This window comes from Mastigoproctus giganteus, chromosome 12 (assembly GCF_048544385.1).
Source record: "Mastigoproctus giganteus isolate SK-2022 chromosome 12, ASM4854438v1, whole genome shotgun sequence".
Classification (NCBI taxonomy): Eukaryota; Metazoa; Arthropoda; class Arachnida; order Uropygi; family Thelyphonidae; genus Mastigoproctus; species Mastigoproctus giganteus.
The window spans coordinates 161,150,937-161,163,676 of record NC_143586.1 but is presented as its reverse complement, the minus strand read 5'-3'; the positions used below and the strand labels follow the sequence as shown (position 1 = coordinate 161,163,676).

The 12,740-nt window shown below is 37.1% G+C and overlaps 1 protein-coding gene across 1 annotated transcript in view; it reads left to right on the top strand.

Annotated features, from left to right (window-relative positions):
• MED8 (mediator complex subunit 8) overlaps positions 1-12,740 on the top strand; it is a 73,571-nt gene that overhangs the window by 2,523 nt on the left and 58,308 nt on the right. Inside the window, exon 2 of the mRNA XM_090386967.1 lies at positions 2,403-2,521. Within this exon, the coding sequence (XP_090243093.1) occupies positions 2,403-2,521 (119 nt within the window). The remainder of the gene's footprint in view (positions 1-2,402; positions 2,522-12,740) is intronic.

Here is a 12,740-nt window from a genome sequence, read left to right as displayed (position 1 = left end):
TGTGTTACTGCATCACAGTATGTAATCAGGCTGGTTAGACAATATTGACCCTTAACAAATCCATTCTTTGGTTGCAATACAACTGTATTCCTGTCTGGATGGTCCTTCATTACTTTATCCAGTGAACCCAATATTTCCCATGAAACAGAAGTGAAGCTAACAGGTCTACTCATGTCACCCTTTGATTCCTCTTTGTGAATTGATTAACAAAGGGGAATCAAAGGAGAAACATCTGCACATCTCCAGTTTTTTTGCTTCTTCCCTTAATATAATTGGATAGATATCATCCACCCCAGTGCCTTACTTATATTTTTTATTATTATTTTTTTTAACAATCTCTGACTTTTCTCCCAGTTATCACAAAATCATTTTGCTCTTTATAATTTAATATACTTTCAGCATCTCCATTACACATGCTATACCAGGTTCTCATCCACATGATCAAGAATGTAGGTGGTCTAAAGATTGTAATGTGATGCTCATTTATTAAAAGTTATCATGTCATATAAAGTGTTGGAATAGATTTTATTTTGTTTTCTTTTTTCACTTTCTTTTAATATAATTGGATAGATTCCATCAACCCCATGTGCCTTTTTATTTTTAGCCTAAGTCTTGAAAGGAACAACTAGACAAATTCTTGGAGGATGGGTGAAGTGTGTGTGTGTGATTTTTTTTTTTTTTGGCTGATGCTATATAAGCTTGCTTTCTTGCATCATTTGCCACTACTACTACATTAATAACTGAAAATTTTTTCCTCATTCATTATAATTTCTCCTGTGAGAGACTTACAGACCTCACTCAATTAAGTCTCATATAGGGTATCTAGTTACCAAGCTCTGTAGCCCACATCTGATGTCTTTCATGTGGATTATTTTTTACTGATCTCATCAAGTATGCTGCCCATCTCTAGAAACTTTTGAGAAGTTGGATAGTCTTTTTTTTTTTTTAGGTTTTACTATTTCAAGTGCCTCATACAGTATGATCATGATCCCCCTCCCCCCATCATAAATCATTGAGAGAAAACCATCAACAAAACTATGAATAGAATTTAGGGAAATTCTGTTCATATTTTGCTGATGATACCACATTGCATTTTCCACCATCCAGTCTGAGGAACCTTTCCCTGCACAAACAGCTTAAACTTATTGAATATCCACCACCAATTCCTTAAAAGATGATCTACAAGTAATTTTTCAATGGGTCAAAAATAACTTAGTTAATTTCAATCCTTCTAGAACTTAGTCCTGTCTTATATCTCACAAAAAGGAGTCTCTGCTGCCTTCTACTATGCTTATCTTCAATGACACTCAGATTTCTAAACAAAATTGTGGATTACCTTGACTTCTGCGCTCTCTCTCTCTCTCTTAGCATAAGTACGTCACAAATATTGCTTCTTCTGTATCTAAAAACTGGGTTTTCTTTTTCACCCTTGGTGTTACTTTTCTTCTAAACAATTACTCACTCTATACATATCTCAAATTCTTCCTGCCATGGAATATTGTTCCCAATATTGGGTGGTGCCCTCAAAACTTCTCTCAGGCTTCTAGATTTCATTCAAAAGAGGACAGTCAAATTAATTAATGACCTGTTTCTTATAAAGGCTCTCCACTTGCTGTCTCATAGGCATTTTGTTTCTACTACATGCCTATTTTATAGATACTTCATTGGCATGTTCTTCTGAATTGGTATCTATAATCTCTCTTTCTCAGGGTAATTCAGAAATTTTTTTTTTTTTTTTTTTGGCTGGTACAGCATAAGCCTTAGACTTCCTTGTACCATATGGCTAATAATAATAATTTCCCTCTCTCTCTTCCAAAAAAGGTCAATCATGTCACAACCAATCAGCATCCAGTTACTGTCCAACTCCAATTCAACAGAACCACTTTGCTTCTTCCTAATTTATTCCTTTGACTGCTGTTTTCTGGAATAACTTTTTTCACTGTGTCTTTTCTGAAAATGATAATTACAATAATTGAAGTTTAATAGCAACATGTTTCTTCAGTCTTCTCATCCATCAACCCACTAGCAGTACTAAGTACTGTAGGTTCTAATGTCTATCATATTGGACTTTTCATTAAAAAAAAAAGAAAAAAGGCAAAAAAATAAAGAACAGTCCACACAGTTTCACCAGTTCGTACAGACCATTTCCAGCTTTCCAGAATCTGGATTACAGTAATTATAATGCAACAGATTATGATGATGTGCATGTTATTTTTAAATCAAAATTATATATATATTATTTAGTGTTTCATATTCTCAGTAAATTTTATTCACTCAGAACTTAATTCCAGTTTGTCTTAAAATGAGCTTTAAGAAGCATCCTTCTACCATTAAATATCAGATATGTAAATTCTTGTGCTTTGATTTGTGTGGGAAATTTTATATTGTAATTGGAATTTCAGAAAGAAGAGAAAGCTCTTGAGGTTGCACTTGATTTATTGATAAACAGAACTCAAGACCTAAAAAATTCAGCTGCATCATTTCTCATGAAGCTAGAAAATGAATATGAAAAAATTAACTGGTATGTATACATATAAATATATAATATCAATATAAATACACCATAGTTAGCTCATAAAAATAAACTACAATCGTAGTGTAAAGGCAGTGATTTAATTGTATCTCATATTGTGACTACCTTCACAATGAGTTACCAAGTATTGCACTACCTCGAATAAGTAACGCTTCACTAATAGAGTAGACTATTGTTACTTATTCTCAGTGGGCACCACCACCCAGATGGCACTGCTTCACGGCTTGTTGGCCTATCGTCGGTGGGTACTATAATGATAGTCAAAAACCAAAATAATGTATTGTTAAATATTGTTTGTCATAAATGGGAAGATTTCCTCTGTTAGCATCTGTTGGTTGAAAGAAGTACATTGCTAATTGCAGAATTTATAAACTACCAGTAAGAACAAGATTTGCATATATTTTATACATTTTAATTTTTGTTTTAGAGTTACATATGATTTTAGTATGTTTCATAAAGTTTTTCATGAGGTGCAAGTTCACATTATTGAAAATTTCAGCAGCTTAAAATAAATTGCTGCTTTATTCTTATGTTTATTTTTATATCAAAACTTGTTATTTTTCTTTTTTTTTCTTCCATCAAATAATAATCCTTATTTTTCCCTCTCCCTTGAACCACTCTTCCAAAAATTAGATCATGACTACAACTAGGTTATTTACCAATTGAAGTATATTAAACTCCAACAGGGAGCTAAATTATTTTGTAATAACTGAAAGCGAAGTGGAGGAGAAATTGTTGAAGCTTAAGAAAGGCATCTATGCATGGATGAGATCTATGCAGTTATATTAAAGGAGACAGCAAAGGAAGCAAGCAAACCCTTGAGAGCATCCTTAAATTCAGGGATGTGGCGACAGATTGGAGATGTGCAAATGTATTCCCAATTCACAAATGGGGATCAAATTGTGACACAAGTAATTACAGACACGTTAGTTTAATTTCTCTTCCAGGGAAAATAAGGGAGTCACTGGCAAAAGAAATAATGGAGGATTATTTAGACAAGGCAACAATTATGCTTCACATACAGCACAGTGTTTGTTAAGATAAACTTCTGACATTCTCTCTCATAAAGAATTCCTCACGCGTGAATGTAGATGCAAAATATCTATTCAATTTGTCATCAACCTGAGCAGGGTCATCAACAGTTAACCCATTGACATCAAGTGGCCCAATGTGATTCTACTCCTTCTATTCATAATATAATCATAGAAGTCTTTGCTCTTTTCTTGGCATTCTTTGCCAGAGACTTCTGATAATATGCCTTAGCTTGCCTAACCTCCTTTGTGACTTGATTACAGACTAATTTATATCTACCAGAGAGATTCTGTATCACCTGATGATTTATATGCATCCTATACTCTTTTCTTTCTTGCCATGTGCCTCAATAGTTCATCTGACATCTATTTAGGCCTAAGCCTTGATCAGTATTCCTTTGTTGCTATGAAAAGCCTAGTAGCTTCTTTGATTACTTACCTGAATACTTCCCATTTAGAATTTGCTGTTGGTAACATCATTAGTCTGTGTACATGAACCCTAATTAAAACTTGACCTTGGCAGATTTAAACACTCCTGAACAAAAAATCATTATGCCACAAAGAACATAAATGTTGAGCAGCACAGTAAGATGGCACAAGGAAATGTACTGTGTCCAAGTAAATATTTCATGATTTGCAGTTTTCATTACAGAGGTGAAGCATCAAAGATTTACTTGAACATGGTACATTTCCCTGTTCAGGAAATGCACTTAGGGTTCATGTAGATGAACAAGTTAATGCAAAGCATCATTTTAGTTCATAGTAACTCACCGAAGTAGGTGAAATGGCAGTAAATACAAAATACTGAAGTGACTGAAACAAATAAAATTATTGAATGGACTGAATACAAAGGACTCCAAAAAAAAAAAAAATTTGATTTTATGGCAAATCAGGACTGCAAATAGATGTAGCAAGAAATATTACTCATTTTGTGGCACCTCAAATAGGCCTCTGAGGTTGGGTATATTCATATTACGTTCTTAGCGTTTTTTCACCAACCTTTCATGGAGTAAAATAAAATTAAAATAAAATAAAACAAACCAAATCTTGATAACTATATTTACAATAACCTGTATTTACAAAATTAATATACGTATTACAATATTAAAAGTATTAAAACACAAGATTAAAATGCATTAAAATATACTAAGTTAAAAGCGATAAAATCCCGTAGCTTTCAAAGGCTCCAGCCTTCTTCTTCAGCAGTACTCTCTATTATTCAGTACACCTTTAAATATCAGCAGGGTAATGGTAGGCATCACATGTTTCCATTCTCACGTGTTCCGCTCTCTTGCATTGTGGAACCGGAAGTGGCTCGAACGGAAGTTGTACGGAACCGTTCATCCTTTTTTAGGATAATAGTCTCTAAAAGGGGGTGAATCCGTACACCCCTATCCCTATTAATGTTGGTTGTAGAGCTGATCCGCAAACTCTCGAGCCACTTACGGTCCCAGAACCGATGCGCCCGATCGGTGATAGTGGCATCGTCTGGGGAGATCTGGTGCTGCTTCTCCCAAAAATGTTCGGCCACGGCGGACTTGTCATATTCCGCATTTCTTATTGCTTTTTTGTATTCCCCCAGACGATCTTTGAGACGACGTTTTGTCTCCCCTACATAACATTCCCCACAATCCGGGCATCTAATATTATATACGACCCCACTAGCATCCTCTTTTTGAATGGGGTCCTTAACTTGAGACACAACTGTGCGCAGTCTTCGTCCCGGAAGCTGCACACAGCGTGTCTGATATTTTCTTAATACTCTAGTTATATAATCCGTCAAGCCCGGATAATAGGGAATGTATGCAGTAGATACTGGTATAAAAGATTCATCTCTCCTCTGATTTTCATTAATAAATTTATCTATAATCCTCTGGGGGTAACCACATTTAGTAAGATCCGCCGTGACACTTTCATACTCTGCTTTCCTATCATCGGAGTTACTGCAATGTGATTTCGCTCTATTAATTAGCGTTCTTATCACACTGTTCCTATGATGGCTGGTCAGGGCTGAATTATAATGCGTATATTGCCCTTTACACATCGTTTTTCTAAAGACTTTTGTCTTTAACTGCTGGTCTTCCCTACAGACCAACACATCCAGGAACGGCAGAACTCCTCCATCTTCAACTTCCGATGTAAATTGTATGAATTGGGAGAAGCCATTTAAGATATTCAACACATGATCTTCACTCCCCTTCCGAACAAATGTAAACGTATCATCCACATACCTTTTCCAGGTGCGCATAGGGAGAACACTAGCATTAAATATTCTGGTCTCGAGCTCAATCCACAAAGTAGACGTGCCACTCAGACCCATAGTCTCATTTATAGGTAGTCCGACGTATGCACTTTCGGGTTTCCTAGCCAAACTATTGTCTCCACTAGTAGGACTCTCTGAATATAGTATCAAGGATAGTAAAGAATTTGTGCACTTTATTAGAAGCCAGCGTATAGAAGAGGATGAAATTATGATATCATTTGATGTAAAATCGTTATTCACTTGTATTCCTATTGACTATGGAGTGTGGTGTGCAAACATAGTTTTACAGAGAGATACTACCCTAAATACTAGGACGCAACTTAATCCAGAAGATATTAGGAAGGGTATAGAATTGTGCCTCTCAAGTAACACTATGGTTTTTGATAACATTATATATAAGCAGGTTAATGGTACAGCTATGGGCTCCCCCATTAGCGCAATTATAGCAAATCTAGCTATGGAGGAGCTCGAGACCAGAATATTTAATGCTAGTGTTCTCCCTATGCGCCCCTGGAAAAGGTATGTGGATGATACGTTTACATTTGTTCGGAAGGGGAGTGAAGATCATGTGTTGAATATCTTAAATGGCTTCTCCCAATTCATACAATTTACATCGGAAGTTGAAGATGGAGGAGTTCTGCCGTTCCTGGATGTGTTGGTCTGTAGGGAAGACCAGCAGTTAAAGACAAAAGTCTTTAGAAAAACGATGTGTAAAGGGCAATATACGCATTATAATTCAGCCCTGACCAGCCATCATAGGAACAGTGTGATAAGAACGCTAATTAATAGAGCAAAATCACATTGCAGTAACTCCGATGATAGGAAAGCAGAGTATGAACGTGTCACGGCGGATCTTACTAAATGTGGTTACCCCCAGAGGATTATAGATAAATTTATTAATGAAAATCAGAGGAGAGATGAATCTTTTATACCAGTATCTACTGCATACATTCCCTATTATCCGGGCTTGACGGATTATATAACTAGAGTATTAAGAAAATATCAGACACGCTGTGTGCAGCTTCCGGGACGAAGACTGCGCACAGTTGTGTCTCAAGTTAAGGACCCCATTCAAAAAGAGGATGCTAGTGGGGTCGTATATAATATTAGATGCCCGGATTGTGGGGAATGTTATGTAGGGGAGACAAAACGTCGTCTCAAAGATCGTCTGGGGGAACACAAAAAAGCAATAAGAAATGCGGAATATGACAAGTCCGCCGTGGCCGAACATTTTTGGGAGAAGCAGCACCAGATCTCCCCAGACGATGCCACTATCACCGATCGGGCGCATAGGTTCTGGGACCGTAAGTGGCTCGAGAGTTTGCGGATCAGCTCTACAACCAACATTAATAGGGATAGGGGTGTACGGATTCACCCCCTTTTAGAGACTATTATCCTAAAAAAGGATGAACGGTTCCTTACGACTTCCGTTCGAGCCACTTCCGGTTCCACAATGCAAGAGAGCGGAACACGTGAGAATGGAAACATGTGATGCCTACCATTACCCTGCTGATATTTAAAGGTGTACTGAATAATAGAGAGTACTGCTGAAGAAGAAGGCTGGAGCCTTCGAAAGCTACGGGATTTTATCGCTTTTAACTTAGTATATTTTAATGCATTTTAATCTTGTGTTTTAATACTTTTAATATTGTAATACGTATATTAATTTTGTAAATACAGGTTATTGTAAATATAGTTATCAAGATTTGGTTTGTTTTATTTTAATTTTATTTTACTCCATGAAAGGTTGGTGAAAAAACGCTAAGAACATAATATCATTTTGTGGCATTTTCATTATTTTTTGATGAAGAAGTCATAAATCTTATTGTATTTATATCTATTGTGGTTATTATAAATATCTATCTATAAAAAATTGCCTCGCAACAGATTTTTGTTGTTACGTCTCAATTCACTTTTCAAACAATGAAACCAACATTCCAGGAGACAGACCCGATAAGATACAACACCTAATAGATGTTTTGCAGCTCAAATTTCAGAAAATGTTTTTCCCTGGCCAAGACTGCGTCATTGACGAAATTCCTTGGAGGGGCAGGCTGATATTCCAATAATATATATAAAGTTCACAGATATGGAATCAAGCTCTTCAAGTTATGTTTCACTGAAGGATATGGGATATGCCTGATTGAGTAAGCTTTTTTCAGGCAAATCTATAGGTTTAGCTGCAAAGGTCTCTGAAGAATTATTGCAAGGATTTCTAAATGAAAGTCACACATTGTACATAGACAATCTTTATATGAGCTACAATCTGGCATTATCATTTCTTCACCAAAAAACTCATGTTGTTTGTTCGTTACAGGCCAGTAAAAAATTTATGCCTAAAGAAGTCATGTACTCAAAACTAGATAAAGGGGGGGGGGGGCGATGATTGTTAAAGAAGAAAAAAAAAAGTTGTGAGACTATTGACAACAAAACATGCTCCGGAAATGGTTGATGGACCCTTCACCTTTCCTTCTTCCACCTCCACCTTTTTTTAGAAAGGTCTTTCCTTCACATCACGCTTCAAGGTGGTAGATGACTCTCATCAACCTATGCAATACCACCACTTTGCTTATTGGAGGCTTGAAGTGGTGAAACCCATGTTTAGTCTCTAGAGCAAAGTTTCCAGCATCCCCCCCCCCCATATTTCTCCTTCAACCCATGCACGGTACTAAGTACTATAGGTTTTGATACTTTTCGTGTTTGGGGATTTCATAAAAAAAAAAAAAAACAGTAAAGGAAGATGAAAAGAATCCAAACAAAAACCACTTCCTATTCTAGCATATAATAAAGGAAAAGCAGGCATTGATCTGTCGAACTAAAAAAAAAGGGGATAAAGTGGTACAAAAAATTAGTGATAGAGTATATACTTGGTATATCGCTTGTCAATGCCTACATGGTTTACAAGAGCAGCACACAAAAATAAGAAGCTTTCGGGAAGAGACAGTTACAGATTTACTAAATATAGCATGGAAAGAGAAATGTGAAAAGCCAAAAGTGGTAATATTCATATATTAACTACAAAATTCGATCCAAACAACACGAAAGTTAGAAGAATGTGTGTTTTATGTTATGCAAAATTGAGAGTCTGAAGGAAGATCTGCTGCTAGCAGTAAGGGGAAAAAGAGTTTCTATTTATTGGCCAGACCGTAATCATCAGCCTTTCATGTGTTTAGAGTATTTTGGTCAACACCACAAATCTACATAATTTTGTAATTGTAAAATTTGTATAACAAAGAAATTTTAAATGACCAGCAGTTTCTCGCTTATTTTTTCTCATAGCACCATGCAAATTTCATCAGATGTATCACCAGGGGCCAATGGTTGCTTAAACCATTAAGCCTTATACACCTCATTCAGATCACCTCGCAGGTGTCTAGTCTCCAGACACTGCAATTTGCAGAACTTAAGCCTTTCTTGGTAAGAGCAATCCTTTGTTCCACTCACCAATCTCTTTGCCCTTCTCTGTACTCATTCCAGCAGCTATACATCCTTCTTAAAATGAGGCCTCCAGACCTGTATGCATTACTCAAGGTGTGGCCTAACCATTGCTTTATACAAGAGGATAATCACCTTATACATCCATGAGCTACTCTTGCAGCCTCTCTGCACTTCTCAGAAAACTTCATATCTGACTGCACAATTACCCCCCATATCTTTTTCATTCTCTACTATCCTGAGTGTAGTACAGCACAGTTGGTACATTACTCTGGGATTGTTGTTGTTTTCATCTGTTCAGTTGCAGCCGACTTTCGGAGACTTTGTGGGTGAGCTGCCTCCACGCTGTCTGGTCTTCAACAGCTTCTTTCAAGTATTTCATGCTCATGCCAGTGTCACTCTTGATGGTGGCGAGCCAGCATGTTGTTTGCCGACATCTTCTCCTTGTTCTGCTGATTTTTTCGATTTTTCCAACAAATTGGATTGCATTACGTGACTGAAATATGTCAATCATAGCTTGGTGATCTTGGCTTCCAGTGATATTTCTGGCTTTATGCGATCCAAAACTTCTCTGTTCGTAACTTTCGCTGTCCATGGTATGTGAAGCAGCTTTCTCCATCACCAGAGTTCAAAAACGTCAATTTTTCTTCTGTCTGCTTTTTTCATTGTCTAGCTTTCACATCCATATGTTGTTTTGGGAAACACTATTGCATTCACCATTCTTATCTTCATTTTAAGGCTGACGTCTTTGACTTTCCAGATCTATTCCATGCTCATCATTGTGCTTCATCCAAGTGAAATTCTTCTTTTAATTTCAGGGCCAGATTCTCCTCCCTTCAAAAAGATGAAAGTCGGATCAAGAAAGATGAAATCCCAGACAGATTCAACCTCTTCATTGTTGATTTTAACTTCTCCTGTCCCAGTTATTATAATTTTTGTTTTCTTGATGTTAAGCTGCAGCCCTGCATTTGCCTCTCATCTTTAGCCATTAAAATCAACTGTATTAGATCTTCCTCATTTTCTGCAAGCAGAGTTGTATCATCTGCATATCTTAAATTATTGATGTTTCTGCTGCCAATTTTCACTTCAATTTCTGACTCATCCAAATCCAGTTTTCTCATAACTGATTCAGTATACAAATTAAATATAAATGGGGATAAGATACAGCCCTGTTGCACACTATTTCTGATTTCAGACCAGTCTGTATCTCCAAATGTTGTTCTGACAGTAGCTTCTGGATTGGTGTACAATGATCTTATTAGCTCAACCAAGTGTGCCAGTAACCCCAATTCTATCAAAGAATTCCACAGTTCTTCTTCTTTATGATCAAATGCTTTGGTATAGTTGATTAAGCACATGTATACATCTTTCTGAAATTGATGGGCTTTTTCCATGATCCAGCGGATGTTTGTAATGTGATCACGAGAGCCTCTTCCTTGGTAGAAACCAGCTTGCACATCAGGCAGTTCTGTTTCCACGATTCTATACAATTGTGCTTGAATGGTTTTCAATAGGATTTTGCTTGCATGTGATATCAAGGCTATTGTACGGTAGTTCAGTCAATTTCGGGTGCCTTCCTTCTTCAGGATTGGAATAAACACTGATCTTTTCCAATCTTTTGGTCCCAGATTGCATTTCCAAATCAACTCTGCTGCCCATATGTAGTACTTTGCATTTGTCAATGTTAAACTTCATTTTCCACCTCCAGCCCATCTGCTCAACTTCCCTAGATCCTGTTGCAGTAGCTTATTGTCATTAACAACCATGCCAACCTTCATATCATCTGCAATCTTGGACATGAAGCCTGATATACCTTTATCAATATCATTGATAAATACAGAAAACAATAATGGGCCCAACACCAAACCCGACTAATGGGGAACTCCACTAATAACATTAGTCCTCGAAGAGCAGTGTCCATTGATTATCACTCTCTATCTTCTCCCACTCAACCATCCCTTTATCCATAGCAGCAACTTAATGCACACTGCTCCAACTTGTACAGTAGTCTTCCATGTGCAGCAGTATCAAAGGCGTTCCTAAAATCCAAGTATATGATAACAGAATTATTTTTGAATCCAGTTCCTTTGTGATCATAGTATCCAAGCAAATTGGTCAGACAAGACTTCCCCTTGTCTGACAAACCCATGCTGTGTCTCAACTATAACTGTGGTCTTGTCTAGATGATCCTGCATGCTTCTTTAACCAGTGACTATTATTTTACCTGGAACAGAAGTAAAACTAACAGGTCTGTAATTACTCACTTTCCCCTTTGATCCTCCTTTCTGAATTGGGGATACATTCTGCCTTGGAGATCGCCGCTGTGTTGCCTGATGCCCAAGTGCGAGCGCTGGCATTTAGTTGAGCAGCTGAAATTGGATACTATGTGCTTTTGTACTATGATGTACTAACGATTGGATACTATGATGTAGAAACAATTATATACTGTGGTATCATATACTTTGATTTTGGGAAAGCTTTTGTTACTGCTGTACAAATTGGACCAATGTGGCATTAAGGGCAAGTTGCTGCTATGGATAAAGGGATGGTTGAGTGGAAGAAGACATTGCTCTTCATGGACTAATGTTATTAGTGGAGTCCCCTATGGGGCCATTGTTTTCTGTATTTATCACTGATATTGATGAATATATATCAGGCTTAATGTTTTCAGATGATACAAAAGTTAATGACATTAATGACGTAAAATACAAAGGTTAATGACAGTAATGATGAATGGTTAATAGTATGCTATTGCAACAACATCTGTAAAAGTTAGGCAGATGGGCTGAAAAATACCAATTTAAGTTTAATATTGATAAATGCAAAGTAATGTATGAGTAGCAGTAACCCCAGAGTAACCTTACAAGTATGTGACACTACACTCAGGGTAGTGGAAAAGACCCCCGGGGGGGGGGGTAATTGTGCAATCAGATATGACGTTCTCTGAGAAATGCAGTTAGGCTGCCAGGACAGGTTATGGGGTTTTGTTAACGATATACAGGAATTTTGTTAGCAGGGATAAGGAGGTGATTATCCCATTGTATAAGGCAATGGCCAGGGGCATTTTAAGTACTGCATACAGTCTGATGCCTCATTTTTGGAAGGAATAAATACAAAAAAGGGTGATGAGATTGGTGAGTGGGCCAATGGGGTACTCTTACCTAGAAAGGCTTAAGTTCTGCAAATCGCAGCATCTCGAGACTAGGCACCTCTGAGGCGATCTGCTTGAGGCATTTAAGGTTTTGAATGGATTGAAGAATCTCAGTGCCGATGGGATTCTTCCTATTTAGACCACACACATGAGAGGACACAAATTCAAATTGAGCAAGGATGGCTGCTGAATAGATGTGAGGAATTTTTCTTTTATACAGCAGGTGCTTGATTGCTGGAATAAACTTCCATCTGTTGTTGTTGTGCAAGTTGATAGCTTAAATAAATTCAAAGAACTAGATAAACTATTATTGTGAATAAATAGGTG